A 22655-nucleotide genomic window follows, 5' to 3' on the forward strand; every position below is an offset into this window, starting at 1 on the left:
TAAATATTTTAAGAATTTTTTTTAATAAAACAGAATCAATCAAGATAATGCCATGTACCTGCACAATGAACAACTCATTTTTGGGCGAATTTGCTTAAATATGACCTATTTCTCCCCCTTTATAAGGGCTTGGTTAGACCACACTTGGGAGAATTGTAAACAGTTTTGGGCCCTTTAACTAAGAATGGATGTGCTGGCAACGGAGAGAATCCAGAAGCCCACAAGGATGATCCCAGGAATGAAAAGGTTAACATGAGGAGTGAATGATAGCTCTGGGCCTGTACTCACTGGAGTTTTGAAGACTGAGATGGAGATCTCATTGAAAGCTATTGAATACTGACAGGCCTGGATGGATCAGATGTTTCTAGCAGTGGGAGAGTCTAGGACCACAGGGCATAGCTTCAGAAATAAAAATACGTTGTTCAGAAAAGATAAGTTTCTTTTGTCAGTGGGTGGTAAATCAATGGAGTTCATTACTACACATGGCTGTGGGGCCAAGTCATTGGATGTATTTAAACAGAGGTTGATGAGTTCTTGATTAATAAGGGTGTCAGAGGTTATGGGGAGATGGCAAGAGAATGGGGTTGAGATGGAATGATAAATCAGTCATGCAAGGCTGATCTAACTGATAAGCCAAGTGCCCCATTCTCCTATGTCTTATGGTCTTCTGTTCTAAAAAGTAATTGAGCACTTTATTTCCCCAGAATTATTTACTGTACATTTTTCTATAAATACATTAGTGAACTGTACTCCTTATTAAAAAGGGAATTGCAGATGTTGTTCCTTTAATCAAGAAAGGGAGTAGAGATAGCCCAGGAAATTATAGACCAGTGAGTCTTACTTCAGTGGTTGGTAAGTTAATGGAGAAGATCCTGAGAGCCAGGATTTATGAACATTTGGAGAGGCATAATATGATGAGGAATAGTCAGTATGGCTTTGTCAAAGGCAGGTCGTGCCTTACAAGCCTGATTAAACGTTTTGAGGATGTGACGAAATACATTGATGAAGGTAGAGTCGTAGATGTAGTGTACATGGATTTTAGCAAGGCATTTGATAAGGTACACCGTGCAAAGCTTATTGAGAAAGTAAGGAAGCATGAGATCCAAGGGGACATTGCTTTGTGGATCCAGAACTGGCTTGCGCACAGAGGCAAAGAGTATTTGTAGATGGGTATGTTCTGCATGGAGGTTGGTCATCAGTGGTGTGCCTCAGGGATCTGTCCCGGGACCCTTACTCTTCGTGATTTTTATAAATGACCTCGATGAGAAAGTGGAGGGATGAGTTAGTTTGCTGATGACACAATGGTTGGAGGTGTTGTGGATAGTGCGGAGGGCTGTCAGAGGTTACAGCGGGACATTGATAGGATGCAAAACTGGGCTGAGAAGTGGCTCATTGATTTTTCTAACTTCTGCTAATGCACCACCTCCCCCTCGTACCCCATCTGTTATTTATTTATATACACACATTCTTTCTCTCTCTCTCCTTTTTCTCCCTCTGTCCCTCTGACTATACCCATTGCCCATCCTCTGGGTTTTTTTTCCCCCCTCCCCCTTTTCCTTCTCCCTGGGCCTCCTGTCCCATTATCCTCTCATATCCCTTTTGCCAATCACCTGTCCAGCTCTTGGCTCCATCACTCCCCCTCCTGTCTTCTCCTATTGTTTTGGATCTTCCCCCTCCCCCTCCTACTTTCAAATCTCTTACTAGCTCTTCCTTTAGTTAGTCCTGATGAAGGGTCTCAGCCCGAAACGTCGACTGTACCTCTTCCTAAAGATGCTGCCTGGCCTGCTGCATTCACCAGCAACTTTGATGTGTGTTGCTTGAATTTCCAGCATCTGCAGAACTCGTGTTTACCGAGAAGTGGCAGATGGAGTTCAACCCAGATAAGTGTGAAGTGATTCATTTTGGTAGGCCAAATATGATGGCAGAATATAGTATTAATGGTAAGACTCTTGGCAGTGTGGAGGATCAGAGGGATCTTGGAGTCCGAGTCCATAGGACACTCAAAGCAACTGTGCAGGTTGACACTATGGTTAAGAAGGCATATGGTGTATTGGCCTTCATTAATCATGGAATTGAATTTAGGAGCCAAGAGGTAATGTCGCAGCTATAAAGGACCCTGGTCAGACCCCATTTGGGAGTACTGTGCTCAGTTCTGGTCGCCTCACTACAGGAAGGATGTGGAAGCCATAGAAAGGGTGCAGAGGAGATCTACAAGGATTTTGCCTGGATTGGGGAGCAAGCCTCATGAAAACAGGTTGAGTGACCTCGGCCTTTTCTCCTTGGAGCAATGGAGGATAAGAGGTGACCTGATAGAGGTGTATAAGATGATGAGAGGCATTGATCATGTGGATAGTCACAGGCTTTTCCCAGGGCTGAAATGGCTGCCACAAGAGGACACAGATTTAAGGTGCTGGGGAGTAGGTACAGAGGAGATGTCAGGGGTAAGTCTTTTACTCAGAGAGTGGTGAATGCGTGAAATGGGCTGCCGGCAACGGTGGTGGAGGCAGATATGATAGGGTCTTTTAAGAGACTTTTGGATAGGAACATGGAGCTTAGACAAATAGAGGGCTATGGGGAAGTCTAGTAATTTTTGTGCCGAAGGGCCTGTATTGTGCTGTAGGTTTTCTATGTTTCTATATAAATAAAAACTTTCACAAACACAACTACATATAGATAATTAACAATCAGCATTTTGTCGCTGTTGCTTTACTATATATTTACAGCTTTGACTTTTAATTGACATTACTTCTAAAGCCACCTTACAATTATGACGTTTTGTTTTTGTCTTCCATTTCCTTTCAATCCAGTCTAGCCCACTAGAATTTGCAAAGTATGTTTTAATTTTCTATTTCGAAAGCATTTAGTTACATTTCTTAATAATATATTTATATATTCCTCCGCCTTTAAAAATCCAGCAAGTCTATTCCTTGACCCAATCTTCATCTTTAATCCATCTCAATCCCCGGGTTTGTTCTTGTATCTTCAAAAAATCTCGCACAAACTCCTCCGCTTTCCGGTAATCGTCAAAAAATCTTTTTTCTCCGTTATCCAAAAAAATCTTCAAAGTTGCAGGATAACGCAATATAAATTGATAACCGTAATCCCATAGGACATTGTTCACTGGATTAAATTTCTTCCTTCTCTTCAAAAGTTCATAACTTATGTCAGGTTAGAAAAAAATTTTGTTCCCTTCTATCATCAATGGCCCTTTTCTATTCTTGGCAGCTTGAGCAGCTGCCTATAGAATCCTTTCTTTGTCTTGAAATCTTAAACATTTTATTAAAATTGATCGTGAATATTGGTCGTCTTGTGGTTTTGATCTTGGAGCTCTATGTGCCCGCTCAGTTTCAATTGATCAGTCTCCCTCTTTCATTTGCAAAGTTTCCGGGATCCATCTTTGAAAAAAAATTATTGGATTGTCTCCCTCTGTACCTTCTTTAAGACCAACAATCTAGATATTATTTCGTCTACTAAAATTTTTCCAACACATCCACTTTTTCCAACAGTCGATTTCTTTCCGTTTTCCAGACAAGCATATCATTTTGTTTTTTCCACTCTGTCATTAATATGTTGCATTGTTCTTTCCAACTTTTGAGGTTTCTTATCAGTTTTCTCCTGTCTTTTCATAGCTTTATCATATCTCATCTTCATGTCTCTAAGCTCTATTTTTAATCCTTTTAATTCAATCATTACTTGCAATAAATCCTCTCTTATGTCTCCATCGCATCCTTTACTTTCAGCCTCCTCCAGTTCTTCCTCCTCTTCTTCATCTGTGTTCTCTGCAGAATCCAATTCTGACTCTGAGTCACTTTCACTTGCAGTGGCCGTCGGTTCTTGTAGTTTGAGTTGTATCGATTTGCGCATGCCTACTTCTTTGCGCATGCGCAATTCCAGCATCTTCTTCCCAGGGACTGCTACTGTCGCCATTGCTCCCTGTTCTTCTACGCCAGAGATAAAATGCGTCTCCTCTGAAGGAGATCCAACCTGAGTCCGAGGTTCCATCGCTGCAGTAGGCCCTTTTTTCTTCCCATCTCGCGGCGACTTCACAACAACAGGCTTCTTCTTTTGCGGTTTACGAGGCATATCGTAAAATAGTCTTGAGAAGTTTATAAGTAGTTTTCGGAGAGTATTTATTAACTTTGCTTTGTTTAAATGGTACTTTGCTGATTTTTTACGGGAGAGCTGGGTTTACACGTCTCAATCCCACGTCATCATGCAACGTCCCCAGTTACATTTCTTTAAAACATGGATTAGATCACTCACCAACAACTTCTTGTCCAAGTTGGATTTTCTGAGGGATGTAGTAACAGCATTTGCATCTTTTTCTGCCATCCAAGATTTAAAAACTTTTACAGCAAATGATGCAGATATTCCTGTTTTATAAAGTTTAAAAACATGATTTTAGAAATCAACTTCACCCAAGGAGCCTGACAATATCAAACAGCTAATATGTAGGCTGCATCCAAAAATAAAATCTTCTGAATCTATAATCTATAATTCTGCTTGGAGCAGAATTGAGCAGGAACTCAGCTTGTATTTAAAAGCATTCTGGAAAGCTATCCAGGAAACCAAATTAAAATCCATATAAACAGTCCATTTCTTACCCTCATCAATTATACCATGTATTGTTTGCTTTAAAGTTCAAGTAACTGACAATTTAAAAATATTAACTTTCCTTTGATAATTTGGTTGGGAAGGATGTGGGGGGGGGGGGGGTCAGGATTCAATCTAACAGGCAATGTGGAGGATAAGAGGGATCTTGGAGTCCGGGTCCATAGGACACTCAAAGCTGCTACACAGGTTGACTCTGTGCTTAAGAAGGCATGTGGTGCATTGGCCTTCATCAATCATGGGATTGAATTTAACAGCCAAGAAGTAATGTTGCAGCTATACAGGACACTGGTCAAACCCCACTTGGAGTACTGTGCTCAATTCTGTTCGCCTCACTACAGGAAGGACATGGAAACCATAGAAAGGGTGCAAAGGAGATTTACAAGGATGTTGCCTGGATTGGAGAGCATGCCTTATGAGAATAGTTTGATTGAACTTGGCCTTTTCTCCTTGGAGCGATGGAGGATGAGAGGTGACTTGATAGAGGTGTACAAGATAATGAGAAGCATTGATCGTGTGGATAGTCAGAGGCTTTTCCCCAGGGCTGAAATGGCTAGCACGAGAGGGCAAAGTTTTAAAGTGCTTGGAAGTAGGTACAGAGGAGATGTCAGGGGCAAGTTTTTTTTAACGCAGAGAGTGGTGAGTGCATTGAATGGGCTGCCGGCGGCAGTGGTGGAGGTGGAAACGATAGGGTCTTTTAAGAGACTCCTGGATAGCTACATGGAGCTTAGAAAAATAGAGGGCTATGGGTAAAGCCTAGGTAGTTCGAAGGTAGGGACATGTTTGGCACAGCTTTGTGTTGTGCTGTATGTTTTCTATGTTTCTATAATTCACCAAATTGGACACCCTTAAGGATTAGGTGAAATAACAGTTTGATCCCTGCAATGTATTACCCTTCACTGATTTTAGTGTGGGGTAAAATTAAGCAGGTTTAAAACTAGAGTTCCCTTCAATCCAATCAAATATGAAGGATAAATTAGAACTGCATCATGCGATTGCCATCAAACTTTCTGGATGTACACGTAGTTGAAAGTTCCCCAGTAACATGCTTTACTCTCAGATTCAGGACATCATCGCCACTGAACCAATGTGACATTCACCAATGCCAATGCCTGTCATCTTGTAAGAGCTTTGGTTGGAATTGATGATAGAAGTCTGAACTTGGATCGTATATGTACTACAGTGCAGTGTAGGAGTTGGGTTGGGACCAACTCATTTTATACTTGAGTAATATATATTTATTGCATTTTATTTTAACACACTAAATCCATCTTCATGCTCGTGCAGGCGCAGAATATAAATATTAGATACATTTTTAATTCATACACCAAGATGTTGTTCATCGACTTCAACTCGGCATCTAACACGATCATCCTCATGGGCTGGAGGATAAAGTGTCCTCATTGGGACTCAACAGCTCTCTCTGTAACAGGATCTTGAACTTCTAAACGGAAAGACCCCAGCCAGTCTGAGTTGGCAGGAACATCTCAAGCTGGAGCATTGGTACCCGCAACGGTTCTGTGCTCAGTCCGCTGCTGACTCATGTCTGCACTGCAGATTCTGCTCAAACCGCACCATCAAGTTCGCGGAAGATACAACAGTGATTGACCTCACCAGCGACTGTGATGAGTCAGCATACAGAGAGGAGGTAGAGAGGCTTGTCAAATGGTGTGAGAACAACAACCTGAGCCACAACATGGACAAGACAAAAGAGTCAATTGTGGACTTCAGTAAGGCACAGGCCAACCACTCTTCATTGCACATCAATGGCTCTGCTATGGACGGGGAGTTCCTTGGTGTGCACATAACAGACAATCTAACCAGGACCCACAAGATCTCCTCAAGAAGGCACAGTGGCATCTACCCTTTCCGAGGAGATTAAGGCAGGCAAGGCTCATTGCCTCCATTTTAATAACTTTCTACAGGAGCACCATCAAGACTTTCCTGTATGGCTGCATCATTGTGTGGTAAGGAAGCTGCAAGGCATCGGACCACAAGACCTTACAGAGGCTCGTAAAAACAGCTGAGAGGATCATCGGTGTCTCCCTCATCCCTATTTGTGACATTTACTAGAGTGTTACAGACAAAAGGCCCAAAACATTGTTGAGGATCCCTCCCATAATCTCTTTGACCCACCACCATCAGGAAGGAGATACAGGAACATCAGGACTAAGACTGCCAAGACTGGGTAACTGTTTCTTCTCCCAGGCTGTGAGATTAACGAATACCCTGCCACCCCTGAGGTCTCGTCACTAGGACAGCAAACTGTTTACTGCATACCTGTGCTGTCCTTTACCAGGTGCATTTTGAATTATAATTTATTAACTTATTTAGTTTGGTTTAGGTGCTGTATGTTGTGTGAGTACACCATAGTCCAGAGGAACACTGTTTTGTTGGTTGTATATATGTACAATCAGATGACAATAACCTTGAATTTGAACTTATTGTTTTTCAGTCTGCTGCACCAGTACTTAAATCTTTATGAACCTGAGATATTTTAAGCATAGCTTTGACAGGAGAGGAGCCTCTGTTATAGATTGTTGGGATACTCTCGGGTTGATAGCAAGTTTAAGCAAAACACTAATCTTGGTTCAATTCATATATATATCACACCTGAATTGAAATCCAGAGTTTTTCCTTTTCCTGCTGTTAAGACACCATCAATATTGTCAGTAAAAATACTTATTTCAAATGAATAAGGAAAATCACAATTTTTAGGGTTAGCTTCTAGAACCATTACCTACAGTCTATTTTGTTGAAGTGGTAATGGTGCAAACAAGTGGCTAATGAGGTGGGAGAAATGATTATGCAAACTGGAAATCGTCTTGAAGTTAAATACAAATTTTAGTTAAGCAAAATTTATGAAAAATTTGGATTCTTACTTTGGAAGCTTTTAATTTAGAAATTTTGAATCTTTAGAATAACACTAGTCATGTGGAGTCAGCCAAGAACATATGGATGAAGATGTCCTATTTTTGTACATGTGGTTAGGAATAGCAGAGCATTTCTTAAAGATTACTAATCCAACAATTTGCAGTCCTGTTCCAAATCAAGTGGTAGATGTTCATTTCCTGTTCCAATCCAAGTATCATTTTATTTATAACAATAGCATTAAGAACTACTTTCTTAAATTATGAAGGTCTCTTTAAATATTACCTTCTTTAACCAAATTATCAGAAAAAAGGCTTGTTAAAATTGTTGCTGGAAGTGATCCATTGGCCAAGAGGATACCAGTGAGCATTGCCAACTTTGTTTGTTCTGAAGCTGAAAATGCTTTCAGGAAGAGCAATAGCTGAGGAAAGATAAGAAAATAACTTTTAAATGGAAATAATGTCAGGAGGATGTGATGTATAATGCAAGATAAAAGTAATGATCTTCATGTCATTATCATTTATGGACCTTAATTCATATATCCCTTTTGAATGCTCTTCTCAGACATGCCAAATTTCAACAAGTTGCTAATCATTGAAATTGGTTGATAGGTGAGTGATTCTGAGATTGTAGCAGAAAGCTTCATTGTATTTCCACTTTTGTAATGGTGCCTCAAGAAAGTAGCATCCATCATCCATCCATTTGGTTCTCTTTTCATTTCTACCACTGGGTCACACCCAACATTTTAGGAACAGCAGTCTCCCCTCACGTCAGATTTCTGAACAATTAACACTACTTTGTTATTCTTCTTTTGCACTAATTTCTGTGGTAACTTGGAATTTTTATATCTTGCATTCCACTGCAGAACCACATATTTCTCGATATATTTTCAGTGATAATAACTGTGAATCTGATCTAGATAGGCAGCACAGCTGCTGTTGTTACACGGGGGAAAGAAAGTTGAGATAAACTGGACATAAAAGAGGTTGCAGCTTTGCTGTTTGAAATGCTGGCTCTCACAGCTCTGAAACCCAGGTTCCATCCTCGCTTTGTGTGGGTTTCTATCACATGCTCCAGTTTCCTCCCACATTCCAAAGACACACTAGTTGGTCAAGTGGCTACGATAAATTGCCCCTAATTTTGCAAGTAGGAGAAAGGAAAGCCAAAAGTTTCAGCCAAAAGTGTGAAGAGGAGAAGTGGAACTAATGGATCTGAGCTGCTAGTACCCAGCATGGATCTAATGTCATATTAATGTTTGTTATGCAATCACAATCAGTCATATTTCATTTCTCCCTCAAGAAAATTTTACACATTCACCCATGCATGCGCTTGCGCCCCCTCCCCCACCAACTCATCCTCCATTCAAGTCCCTGACACTCCCAGAACCAGAATGCCCAAGCCTTCCCAGGGTGTCACTCAACCAGAGGCAGCCATTTATCAGTAGTACAGCCTGAAATAAAAAATTTCTGTGGAGGCTGAATCACCACAGACGCTGGTAGATTAAGTAAGACAGGAGATTCCACCGGTAGGCTGAAGGACCAGCTTTCTTAGCGAGTGTGTGATGGCAAGTTTGGCAATGTAGATTGCTCTGCCCAGCAAACCTCTGGCCAGGAACATAGTTATGTGTGGGCAGTTACTAAAATCAGATATTCAGCCCACCAACTGCACTCACGTTCTAATCAATGACATCCATCAAAGTTACAACTCAGATGAACTCTCATAGTGAAGAGGAGGTGGAGGAATGAGCCTCAGTATGTGCCCTCAATCCTCATCGAATTTGAAACTGATGGACAGGGGGAATTTTGCCTGACAAATCTGATGGAATTCTTTGAGGAAATAATAGACAGAATAGACAAAGGGAAATCATTAGATGTTGTTTACTTAGATTTTCAGCAGACTTTTGACAAGGTGCTGCACGAGGCTGCTAAACAAAATTAGATCCCTTGGCATGACAGGAAAGATGCTAGCATGGACAGAAGATTGGCTGACTGGCAGAAGGCAAGAAGTGAGAATAATTAGAACCTTTTCTGAGTGGCTGCCAGTGACTAGTGGTGTTCCGCAGGGGTTGGTATTGGGTCCGCTACTTTTCATGGTTTACTTAAAGGTCTGGATGCCAGAATTGATGGCTTTGTGGCTAAGTTTGCAGATGATACAAAGACAGGTTGAGGAGCAGATAGTGATGAGGAAGCAGGGGTCTGCAGAAGGACTTGGATTGGAGAATGTGCAAAGAAGTGGCAGACAAAATACAGATTAGGGAAGAATATGGTCATGCACTTTGGTAGAAGGAGTAAAGGCATAAAGCATTTTCAAAATAGGGGGTGAATTCAAAAATCAGAGATGCAAAGGGACATAGAAGTCCTCATGCAGGATTCTCTAAAGGTTAACTTGCAGGTTGAGTCGGTGATAAGGAAGGCAAGTGCAATGTTAGCATTCATTTCAAGCAGACTAGAAGATAAAAGCAAGGATGTAATGCTGAGGCTTTAAGAGCATTGGTCGGACCAAATTTACAGTATTGAGAGCACCTTTGGGCCCCTTATCCAAGAAAGGATCTAATAAGGATTGGTGAAACTCCAGAGGAGGTTTTATGAGAATGATCCCATAAATAAAAGGGTTAATGTATGAAGAGCATTTAATGGGCTCTGGGCCTGTACTCACTGCAGTTTGCAAGAAGGAGGGGGATCTCATTGAAACCTACCAAATATTGAAAAGACTGAATAGAGTGGATGTGGAGAGGATGTCTCCAATAGTGGGGGAGTTTAGGACCAGAGAACACAACCTCAAAACAGAAGGATGTTCCTTTAAAACAGATGGAAGAATTGTTTTAGCCAGAGGATGGTGGAGGAAGTCATTGATGGTTTAATTAAGTCGGTAACACCAAGTTTAATAAACCGGAGTTTCATGTATGGACAGAAGCTTCTAATCAGAATACCAGGAAAAAAATTACAAGTCTGATTGAAGCTAGATTGAAGAGACAAAATACCTTTTTAATTGCATCTTCAAATGCTTTTTCTAGATACTTGTAACGCCTGATGAGCTTATTGAAGACCTAAAGCAAACGAAAAGAACGTACTAGTCAGAAAACATCCAGTTTAAAGGTGACATGAAAATATACCAATCCACATGTCTCAATGTTATAAATAAACTCTGCATTTTATTAAATTGCCAGTCTTTATTCCTGGCCTGGTACACCAGAACAGCTTATGACAAATAGTTTATATTAGTCAATATGATACTGAGTCCACACTATAGTATTTTTGAGAAAAACTTCCTCATCCAGTAAAAGTAGTACATAATTACCGAGTTTAACAGTCATGATGTTCATTGGATGGAAAGAGCAACAGACAGTGGAAATCTTCAAAAAGAACAAAGTCTAAAAGAATTATTCTCCCACCACTATTCACAGTTGGATTCCAGCTACAGAGAACGAGATTCAAGGCAATGATAATGATTGCAATGATTTTCAGATTATAGCATTGGCAGAAAAGACATAACCAGTTTCCAACTGATCTTTTGACCAAATTGGGACAAAAGGATGAAAGACAGACTAGCAAACTAATCTTATTGAATGGCTCATTGAGAAGAAAATTATAGTCGGATTTGAATTAAATTTACTGCATAGAAACACTGGCCTGAGCACAATGTAATCTTGTTTCCAAAAGGGCTATTTACTCCAAATATTTTTTGTAATAGACTTGCGCTATCAAACATTAAACTATTAATACCATCCAGTTAAGGTGTACAGGAGGGTGCCATCTGGCACATTGGGTCTATGTTAACTCCCAGAACAACAATCCCATCAACCTTGCTCCCTTTATTAATATTCCTTTAGCCCAGCAACTGCTTTTCTTCCAAATGCCCACAATATTCCTTTACTTTAATTCGTTTGTTGTCACTGAATCATTGTGACAACCAGCAAGACCGCACATGTGGATCCATTCTCATTATCTTGAATAGCTTGAGACCCCAAAACAGCTTAATAGACTTATACCAGCACATCTTTTTACCTGAGCGTAGTTACGGATTACTTGCTGATCTTCAGCAGCACCAAACACACAGTATTCAGTCACCTTGGTTTTGTCTCCATCATCAATACGTGTTCCTCCTGGGGCTATAGGATGAAAAAAATGCATCAACAGCTAAAACTTCCACTCACCATCAACCAATAAACAGAGCTCTGAAGTTAAGAATGGTGTTCAGCACTTTTCAAAAGCCTGAGGTGAGGATGAATCCCACTTTATAACTATTTGTATTGGCACATCATCAGAAATATTTGAATTTGTACATTATTTAAGGAGCCCTCCCATTTTATTCACATTTCAGAGCCTTGAGACTACAGAAGACTTGATTTGACACTAAAGAAATTTTCTTCCAGCCTTCTCAAAGCAAAGACACCAAAAGCAACACAAGTACCATTACAAAAGTCAAATCTTTTTTTAATAATTCATGTTAATGTTTATTGCCTTTAAAGTGCATAAAGAAAACACTAGGTGAAAGTTTTAGAAATATTTTTCGGTGATTTCATGGTTCAACAAATTCTACTCTGCCCTTACAGCAAGCTTATTTAGTAGATATCATCACCAAAAAATACATGATTCATCTGTCAACTCCACTATAACTGAGGCAGTTTAATGTGATTGTTTTACTGATATATGGTGATAAATTGTTTCATTTCGATGTTCATTCACTGCTTTCTGAGAAGTATTCATGTAGTACTCCAGGTTTTATTGATTAGTTCCAAAGCTGTTTAGAGTTTAAATTTCTAAACTGAGCTGCTAAAATACTTTATAGTCGTCAAACAATTGATACTAGAACGTACAATCATCATAGCGATATTTGATTCTGTGCTTCCCACTCCCTGGATTACAAATCGATAGTAAATATTAAAAAAATTAAAAATAAAAAATTTAAATTTTAAATCATATATAGAATATATTAAAATGGAAAGTAAGGTAGTGCAAAAAAAACCAAGAGGCAGGTCCGGATATTTGGAGGGTACGGCCCAGATCCAGGTCAGGATCCGTTCAGCAGTCTTATCACAGTTGGAAAGAAGCTGTTCCCAAATCTGGCCGTATGAGTCTTCAAGCTCCTGAGCCTTCTCCCAGAGGGAAGAGGGATGAAAAGTGTGTTGGCTGGGTGGGTTGTGTCCTTGATTATCCTGGCAGCACCACTCCGACAGCGTGCGGTGTAAAGTGAGCCCAAGGATGGAAGATTGGTTTGTGTGATGTGCTGAACCGCGTTCATGATCTTCTGCAGCTTCTTTCGGTCTTGGACAGGACAACTTCCATACCAGGTTGTGATGCACCCTAGAAGAATTCTTTCTACCGTGCATCTATAAAAATTAGTGAGGGTTTTAGGGGACAGGCCGAAATTCTTTAGCTTTCTCAGGAAGTAAAGGCGCTGGTGGGCCTTCTTGGCAGTGGACTCTGCTTGGGTGGACCAAGTCAGGTCATTTGTGATATTGACCCCGAGGAACTTAAAGCTTTTGACCTGTTCCTCTTGCACACCACCAATGTAAATTGGGTCATGTGGTCTGCTACTCCTTCTGAAGTCAACAACCAATTCCTTTGTCTTGCTGACATTGAGGGATAGGTTACTGTCAAAAAGAGTAAAACTAAAAAGAGAAAAATTTTCAAACACTGAAATGACCATTCACTGAACGTTACAGAGTCACAGAGTACTACAGCACAGAAGCAGGCCCTTTGGTCCACGTAGACAGGGTTAGCCCCATCGACCCGCACCCAAACCACAGCCCTCTTTCATCCATGTACCTATCCAAACATCTCTTAAAATGTTACAGCCGAGCCTGCATCCACTACTTCCACTGGCAGCTCATTCCACATGCCCACTACCCTCTGAGTGAAGTACTTCCCTCCAATTCCCCTTAAATATTTCACATTTCATCCTCAATCCATATCCCCTAGTTCTAGTTTCACCCAATCTGAAGGGGAAAAAGGGCATTCATTCTATCTAAACACAAAAGGGTCTCAGTCTGAAATGTCAACTGTTTATTCCCCTCCATAGATGCTGCTTGATCTGCTAAATGGCTACAGCATTTTGTGTGTCTTTACCCTACCTATACCCCTCATAATTTTGTACACCTCAATGACATCTCCTTTTATTCTCCTGTGCTCCAGGGAATAAATTCCTGACCGATTCAACCTATACCTGTAACTTGGGTCCTCAAGTCCTAGCAACATTCTTGTAATTTTTTTCTGCGTTCTTTCAAGCTTATTGATATCTTTCCTGTACCACACACCTTGGTGCCTTAATATTTATTGCACAAATCTTACTCTGGTTTGTCCTCCCACAATGCAACACCTGTTATCTACCTTAAATTCTATCAGCTTTTTTCCTAGATGGTCTATATCACTTTGCAAGCGCTGATAGCCTTCCTCACTGACCACTGTACTCCCTATCTTGGTGTCATCTGCAAATTTGCTGATTCAGTTAACCACATTAATATCTAAGTCACTAATACAGCTAATAAACAACAATGAACCCAGTACCGATCCCTGTGCATACCACTAGTCACATATCTCCAGTCAAAGAGACATCATCTATTACCGTCCTCAGGGATCTCCTGCTTAACCAACACTGAATTCAATTGATTGCTTTATACTGAATGCCAAGTTACTTAGCCTCCCATGCGGGACTTCGTCAAATGCCTTGTTGTCTCCATGAACTGTAACATCTACTGACTTCCCTTCAACAATCATTTTGGTAACCTCTTATTCATAATATATTATGCTTTATAAAATAAACTAGATTCTGTCCCGCATTTGTTAGCACATTTAATCTTACCACAATATAGAGCTCTTCTACTAAATTATTATTTCTGCTTGAGAACCGGGGTTAATTATTAACTAAAACACTAGGTGTTTTAGATGACCTTGGAAACATCAGGAAAAAAAAACTCAAGTAACCCAGGTTTGATCCTGATGTTGGATGCTGTCTGTACAGAGTCCACATTTTCTCTATTAATATCCGAGTTTCCCTCCAGGTATTCCAATTTCCTTCCATGTTATGAGGGCATGCTGTCATGTTAATTAGCTATATCAGATTACCCTAGTCAAGATGGGGGCAGAAGAATCCAGGAGAGATGATGGGCATGTGAGAGATGTTGCAGGGAACTAAATGGGAAAGGGTATTGATTGGAATGAATTGTTCTAAAAGCCAGCATAGACTGGAGAGCTCACTTCAATGTTAGAGGAAAAGGTGGGAAATAAGTCACTGTGAAACAGGCTTAAATTTGATATGCTCAAGTTACCATCTTACATTCAATGTTTAGAAGGTCTTAACATCTGCCTAATATGCAGATAGATTGGGAAAATTAGGGTGGTGCTGGATTCCAAGAAAGGGAACTTGGAGAATGCCTACAAGATGGCTTTTTAGAGCAGTTTGTGGTTGAGCCCACTTGGGGAAAGGCAATTCTGGATTTGGTGTTGTGTTATGAACTAAATTTGATTAGGGAGCTTAACATAAAATAAACCTGAGGAAGCAATGATCATGATAGAATACATCCTGCAGTTTGAGTGGGAGAAAAGTTATGATACAACTTTTATGTGTATCATAAACACGAGGAAACCTGCAGATGCTGGAATTTCATGCAACACACATAAAAGTTGCTGGTGAACGCAGCAGGCCAGGCAGCATCTCTAGGAAGAGGTACAGTCGACGTTTCGGGCCGAGACCCTTCGTCAGGACTAACTGACAGAAGAGCTAGTAAGGGATTTGAAAGTGGGAGGGGGAGGGGGGAGATCGGAAATGATAGGAGAAGACAGGAGGGGGAGGGATGGAGCAAAGAGCTGGACAGGTGATTGGCAAAAGGGATACAAGAGGATCATGGGACAGGAGGCCCAGGGAGAAAGCAAGGGGGAGAGGGAAGCCCAGAGGATGGGCAAGGGGTATAGTGAGAGGGACAGAGGGAGAAAAAGGAGAGAGAGAAAAAGAATGTGTGTACATAAATAACAGATGGGGTACGAGGGGGAGGTGGGGCATTAGCAGAAGTTTGAGAAGTCAATGTTCATGCCATCAGGTTGGAGGCTACCCAGACGGAATATAAGGTGTTGTTCCTCTAACCTGAGTGTGGCTTCATCTTTACAGTAGAGGAGGCCGTGAATAGACATATCAGAATGGGAATGGGACGTGGAATTAAAATGTGTAGCCACTGGGAGATCCTGCTTTCTCTGGCGGACAGACGCAGACTGAGAAATAAAAAACATCCCAAAGATGAAGTAGTATTCTAATGACAGGATAAAACAACCATGGCTGACAAGGGAAGTCAAAGATAGCACAAAAGGAAAAAAGAGAGCATGTAAAATAGTAAAAAATAGAGGGAAGTTAAAGGATTGGGAAGCTTTTAAAAACAAACTGAAAGCAACTAAAAAAGCCATTAGGAGACAAAAGATGAAGTATGAAGGTAATTTAACCAATTAAAAAAAAGAGGAAACCAAAAGTTTTTTTCAGCTATATAAAGAGTAAAGAAGGGACCGTATATTAGACTGTGGAAAATGATGCTGGAGAGGTAGTAATGGGGGACAAAGAAATGGCAGATGAACTCAATAAATATTTTGCATCAGTCTTCACTATGGAAGAAATTAGCAGTATGCCAGAAATTCGAGAGTGCCAGCAGGCAGAAGTGAGCGTAGTTGCTATACCTAAGGAAAAAGTGCTTGGGAAGCTGAAAGGTCTGAAGGTAGACAAGTCATCGGGATCAGATGGACTGGAGATAAGGGGAGCCTTTTCTGTTGGCTGCTAGTGACTAGTGGTGTTCCACAGGGGTTGATGTTCAGACCACTTCTTTTCACTTCATATAACAATAATTTGGATGACGCATTTGATGATTGTGGCCAGGATTGCTGTTAATACAAAGATAGAAAGAGGAGAAGGTAGTGCTGAGGAAGCAGGAAACCAGCAGAAGGACTTGTAAATCTAGTCAGTTCCATCTTGGGCACTAGCCTACAAGTACCCAGGACATCTTTAGGGAGCGGTGTCTCAGAAACACAGTGTCCATTATTGAGGGCCTCCAGTACCCAGGGCATGCCCTTTTCTCACTGTTACCATCAAGTAGGAGATACAGAAGCCTGACGGCACACATTCAGTGATTCAGGAACAGCTTCTTCCCCTCTGCTATCCAATTCCTGAATGGACTTTGAAGTTTTGGACATTACCTCACTTTTTTAATATATAGTATTTCTGTTTTTGCACATTTTTTAAATAACCTATTCAATATACGTAATTGATTTACCTGTTTATTTATTATAATGTGTTATTTTATTTATTTATTTTCTTTTCTCTCTCCGCTAGATTATGTATTGCATTGAACTGTTGCTGTTAAGTTAACAAATTTCGCATCACATGCCAGTGATAATAAACCTGATTCCGATTCTGACAGACTGGGAGAATGGGCAAAGGAATGGCAGGTGGAATATAGTGCAGGGAAGTGAGTGGTCATGCACTTTGGTAGAAGAAATAAAGACTTAGACTATTTTCTAAATGGGGAGAAAATTCAAAACTTAAAAGTGCAAAGGGCATTTGGAGTCCATGTGCAGGATTCCCTAAAGGTTAATTTGCAGGTTGAGTCAGTAATGAGGAAGGCAAGTGCAATATTAGCATTCATTTTGAGAGGACTAGAATATAAAACCAAGAACATAATGGTGAGAATTTATAAGGCATTAGTCAGACTGCACTTGGGGTATTGTGAGCAGTTTTCGCCCCGATCAAAGAAACGATGTGCTGGCACTGAAGAGGATCCAGAGGAGGTTCATGAGAATGATTCCATGAATGAAGAGGTTAATGCATGAGGAGCATCTGATGGCTCTGGGCCTGTGTGCACTGGAGTTTAGAAGAATGAGGAGGGACCTTCTTATAACCAATCAAATATTAAAAGGCCTAGACAGAGTGAATGTGGAGAGGATACTTCCTATAGTGGGTGAGCCTAGAACCAGAGGGCACAGCCTCAGAACAGAGAGAAGTGGAATTACTTTAGTCAGAGGATAGTGAATCTGTGGAATTTAATGCCATAGACAGCTGTGGAGGCCAAGTCACTGGGTATATTTAAAGCGGAGGTTGATAGGTCTTGTTTAGTCAGGGCATTAAAGGTTATGAAGAGAAGGCAGGAGAATGGAGTTGGTAGGGATAATAAATCAGCCTTGATGGAATGGCGGTGTGCACTCAATGGGCCAAAGAACCTTATTTTGCTCCTTTGAATTATGGTCTATAATTTAGGATTTTGACACGTATTAGTAAATGATTTGACTTCAAGTGCGGCTGGCCATGCACGACCTGAAGTAACAGAAGGCAATGGATTTTCTTTGAGCAATGCAGGGAGCCAGAGGAGTCCAAATCAGCTAAGTCAAGATCGGGGTGCACTTTAAACATAGCTTGATATTGCTCTTAATCATCTGACTTTATCTACAGCTGTGTGGTGAAATTGATATGCTATTCAAAGTTATTACAACAGGAAAAAATGTGAGAATTCCCCCAGAGAATACATACACAAGGATCCTAATGTTGTGTTATAATATGACTAAGTGTCACCATGGGGAACCTTGTGATCTGTCTTAGTCCTGTCTTCCTAAAACATTTAAAACCCATCTGCTTTGTCAAGTTTTGCTGTCCTATACCCTGGCAACCACCCACTTCTTTTTCTTCTTTGTTTTTCTGTGAGGGACACTGGGATTCTTTTGTACATTAAAGATGATAAATTGTTCTGATGCTAGTAAGGGACAGTTTATTCAAAAGATATTTCTTGTATATAGCATGAATGTTTTATTGATTTTACATACCTTTTTAAATATAGCTTAAGCATTGCCTCAAACTAAATCCAGCAAAATGCAGACAAAATACACATTTTTGACTATAAATTATCATCAGATCCTTTCTGACTCTCAAGGAAAGCAAAAACGTTTACATTTTTACTCCACTCTTCATTGGTTACTGATTAGTTAAAGAAAGTTCGGTTCATATTTACCTAGCATGCTCCCAGCTATCAATATATCAAACAATGTGTCTGCATAACGACGATAATCTAGTCTTGATCCTGTTACATCCAGAAACTTGGCTGCTGCCTCGAGGTCACTCCCCGCCTCATTAAGACCTTGAACAATTGTGTCTCTGAAGACTGTTGGTTCGAACTTCTCTTTTTCATCTGCAGAAGAGAGACATTTCAGTTGCAACCAATCTGCTTGGACACTTTGCAGTGTTAAATTTACAGTATCTTCAAGCCCATTAGTTTTAAAGCAATATGTTCACTACACAAATGGAGTACAGAGGCACAAACAACACAGTAGCTGACAACCATGCAGGTTATGAGAATACAGCGGATAGCACTTAATTGGTCCATCAGTTAATTGGGATAGGTGCTTATTTGGGACAAATCTTAAAGAACAAAAACGAATCGAGAAAATAGCCAGGATTCCCTTCATTTGTTTGGGACAATATGCTGCTTAATTGGGACAGGAGACTGTATGGAACAGTTTCTAACTAGTGTAAGTTATGCGAACTTGTGTGGTTGTCAGACACTGCACCGAGCTTAGAGTGAGCAGTTTTTAAAATAGCGTCAGTTGTGTAAGCAGTGATTTTTTTTCAGTGAGAAATTGCAAAAAAAATTAAGCAGCAAGATAATGTAGAATTGATTTGCTCACTGTGGTTTCAAGCATTCAGGCTTGGAGATGCCAGAACCGACCAGGAGCAATTTCATTCCTTCAACAAGTTAGGAATTTTGAAGAATTTGAACCTATCAGCAATCATCTTGAATGTTACAATGACAATGAAGGCTTGGGGGATGCAATCATCGAAAGCATTGTATGAAGACAGTACATTAACTACACTAGGTGTCGGCGCTAATTTTGTTCATTAACAGTCAATCAAAGGAACATGGCAGCGTGTTTGTTAGCTGTTGTATCCAACGATGACAGTGAAACCTGTGCGGGAGAGTTTTTAAAGTGGAAAAGCCAATTCATTGGAATAGTTCCGCTCTCTCAACCTTAGAAGTCCAGATCCAATCGTACGAGTCGTTATTACAAACTGGGGTCTTCCTCGGTTACATCGGATAACCATGACTACCACTGTGTCTTATCATGCCCTTCACTCTCCACAAAACATTGTAGAACTGCCTTCTTGGCCGTTAGATCTCACTGTTAATCTTATCTGCACAGTCTGCTAGACCTGACTTTACATGTCTCTATTTCACCAGGGTACAAGGCCCATCTGCTGCCCTCACCTAGTTTAGCCTGCCTGTCGAAGTCGTGTAGAAGTGTGGCCATTGTTACTTGCAAACAACTACATGGAGCTGAGTGTCCAGTGGAGGCCAAAGATGACTGAACTGCCCCAGAATGGACATGACAAACCATTCACTAGAAGTGCTACTGCTCCCTCGACACCCCATAGATAGCAGCGTACACTGCATGAATTCCTCTGTCAATAACTAGTAGGACCTAATAGAGTTTTATAGTAATGTAGTAGCATTGGTAGTGTTCTAATTTGCTCTGTATTTCAATTAAATACATAATTTGTTACTCAGTTAAGTAGTAGTTTGTCTTTATAAAATACCTTTTTTTAGCTATTTCCATGAAACTTCGGCTAATTGGGCCAAAATGTACCGGTCCCTATGTGTCCACTGTATTTTAATACTGACAGCTTTTTGAAAGTAATCAGATAACTGTGACATCAATAATTTCATGTAGTGGATTAGGTTCAAGGTTACCTAAAGCAATCAATGGTTCAGTTTAATCTTACAACTACAAGAATCTTTCTCAATGTCTCATCTTGACAACTACTTTAAAAACACTTTGTAAAATGACGCAATGGATCTTTTTACGAATTCGTTGGATTGATGTGTACATTTAAGACAGTCACCAAAATAACACACTTCTGCTTGGCAGCAGTGTTTTTTTCTTGATACTTCTATTATATGTTGTATATGAAAGATCTAGTCGAAAAGCTTACCCCTCTTCCTGGTCTTAAACCGTTGGCCTGTTAGCACTGGCTTCTGCAACTTACTCATAAACTTTCTGTAAAGAAAGGGGGAAATTATAGAGTCATTGTGATCTCAGGAAAAAAACAACTGATCTTTGTACCCATCACTTATTTCACTGCAAGCAACCAACACATGCCTTGCTACTGAATTTTAACCAAGGTATATATTGATGGTGCAGATTCATACCCAGATTTACAGTCTTAGTCCCAAATTCAAATCACACCATGGCAGCTATGGTATTTTAATTCAGATGATAATCAGGATTCTTTTTACCAAATGGTTTACTTATTGAGATACAGTGTGGAATAGGCCCTTCTGGGTCGAGGAACGTTCTGGTCTTTGAGCCACACTGCCCAACAAACCGTGATTTAACCCTAGCCTAATCATGGGACAATTTACAATGACCAATTAACCTACCAACTGGTACATCTTTGGCCTGAGAGAGGAAACCACTGCACTCATTGGAAACACACGTGGTCACTTGAGAACATACAAACTCCTTACAGACATTGTTAGGAATTGCACCCGGATTGCTGGTATTGTGAAATGTAGTGGTTAGCACAACATTACCATGCCGTTCCAGTTATTAACAACAATGTCACAAAAACCACCAGTTTGTTCTAAAAGCACAGCTGATTCACTAAAGCCTTTCAGGGAAGTTAACCTGTCATCCTTAACCAGTTATTGACATTTAAAGTACCCGGAAATGGCTTAAAATTATAGAGTTGTACACGGCAGGAAAAAGCCCTTTGGCCCATACTGATCCATGTCCTCCACGATGAAGATTCAATGAAAGGGAAAGGGGAATAGGTAGCCAGTGCAAGGTATCCTGTGGCCATTCCCCTCAGTAACGTGTATTGTTTTCAACACTATTGGGAGGCAGGCAATCTGACATCGGAACTGAACCGACTCTGCTGCTGTGGCCCAAGGCCATCAGCCTCCTGGACTGGCTGCACTCGCCTTAGTGCTGAGTTTTGGCTTCATGGCTGTGGATATTCTGAGTTGTGCCTATTTCAGTGTAGAGAGTATTGTCAGTATGGTGAATGAGCTTACAGCACATATCCACATACAGAATTATGATATTGTAGCCACTGATGAGACTTAGTTGTGTGAGGGCAGGAATAGCAGCACAACGTTCTACGGTTCCGTTGTTGTAGACATGACAGAGGGATGGCAGTGGCATTACTCATCAGGGAAAATGTCACAACAGTGCTTGAATAGGATAGGCTGGAGAGCTCATCTACTGAGGAATAAGAAAGGGATGACCACATTCATGGGATCATATTACAAACCTTCCAATAGTCAGTGGGATTTAGAGGAGCAAATTTGTAGAGATAGCAAACAGTTGCAAGAAAAATAAGGCTGTAAATAGTTGTCCTGAAAAAGGGTCTTGACCGGAAATATGAACTGTTTATTCATTTCCATAGATGCTGCCTGTTCTGCCAAGTTCCTCCAGCAGTGTGTGTATGTTGCGTTAGGCTGCAGTAGTAGGTGATTTTGTCTTTCCACATATGGACTGGGACTCCCATCCTGTAAGAGGACTGGATAGAAAAAAGTTTAGCAAAAGTGTTCAGGAAAGCTTCCTTAATCAATATATGGAGGTCCGAACTACAGAGGGCGATACGGGATCTCCTATTTGGAAACTAGGGAGCAGATGACAGAAGTGTGGGAAGGGGAGCATTTTGAATCTAGTAATCATAAATCTATTAGTTACAAGATAATTATGGAGAAGGATAGGACTGGTTCTCAGGTTCAGGTTCTAAATTGGAGAAAGGCTGATTTTGATGGTATCAAAAAGGATCTGGCAGATGTGGATTGAGACAGGTTTTCTGGCAAAGGGATACTTGGCAATTGAGATGCATTCAAAAGTAAAATATTGGGAGCACAGAGTTTGCATGTTTCTGTTAGAACAAAAAGCAAGGCCAACTGGTTTATGTAACCTTGATTTTTGAGAGATATTGAGACCCTGATTAAGAAGAAGGAGGTGCATAGCAGGTATTGGCAGAAAGTAGCAAATAAGATGTTTGAGAAGTATAAGAAATGCAAGAGAACACACCAGAGGTAATTTAGGAGGGCTAAAAGTAGGCATACGGTTGCTCTGACAGACAGGCTGAAGGAGAATCCCAAGGGTTTCTACAAGTATATTAAGAACAAAAGGATATCAAGGAACAAAATTTGTCCACTTGAACATCAG

At 40.5% G+C, this 22655-nt stretch overlaps 1 protein-coding gene across 1 annotated transcript in view; it reads right to left on the reverse strand.

Annotated features, from left to right (window-relative positions):
* The window catches only part of bzw2 (basic leucine zipper and W2 domains 2), a 108191-nt gene that overhangs the window by 30751 nt on the left and 54785 nt on the right, over positions 1 to 22655 (reverse strand). Inside the window, exons 2-7 of the mRNA XM_072253379.1 lie at positions 20431 to 20495; positions 18455 to 18631; positions 11487 to 11590; positions 10463 to 10528; positions 7768 to 7903; positions 4264 to 4373 (exon numbers count right to left, since the gene is read on the reverse strand). Of these exons, the coding sequence (XP_072109480.1) occupies positions 4264 to 4373; positions 7768 to 7903; positions 10463 to 10528; positions 11487 to 11590; positions 18455 to 18631; positions 20431 to 20488 (651 nt within the window). The 5' untranslated portion in view covers positions 20489 to 20495. The remainder of the gene's footprint in view (positions 1 to 4263; positions 4374 to 7767; positions 7904 to 10462; positions 10529 to 11486; positions 11591 to 18454; positions 18632 to 20430; positions 20496 to 22655) is intronic.

This window comes from Mobula birostris, chromosome 3 (genome assembly GCF_030028105.1).
Source record: "Mobula birostris isolate sMobBir1 chromosome 3, sMobBir1.hap1, whole genome shotgun sequence".
NCBI classification, from domain to species: Eukaryota; Metazoa; Chordata; class Chondrichthyes; order Myliobatiformes; family Myliobatidae; genus Mobula; species Mobula birostris.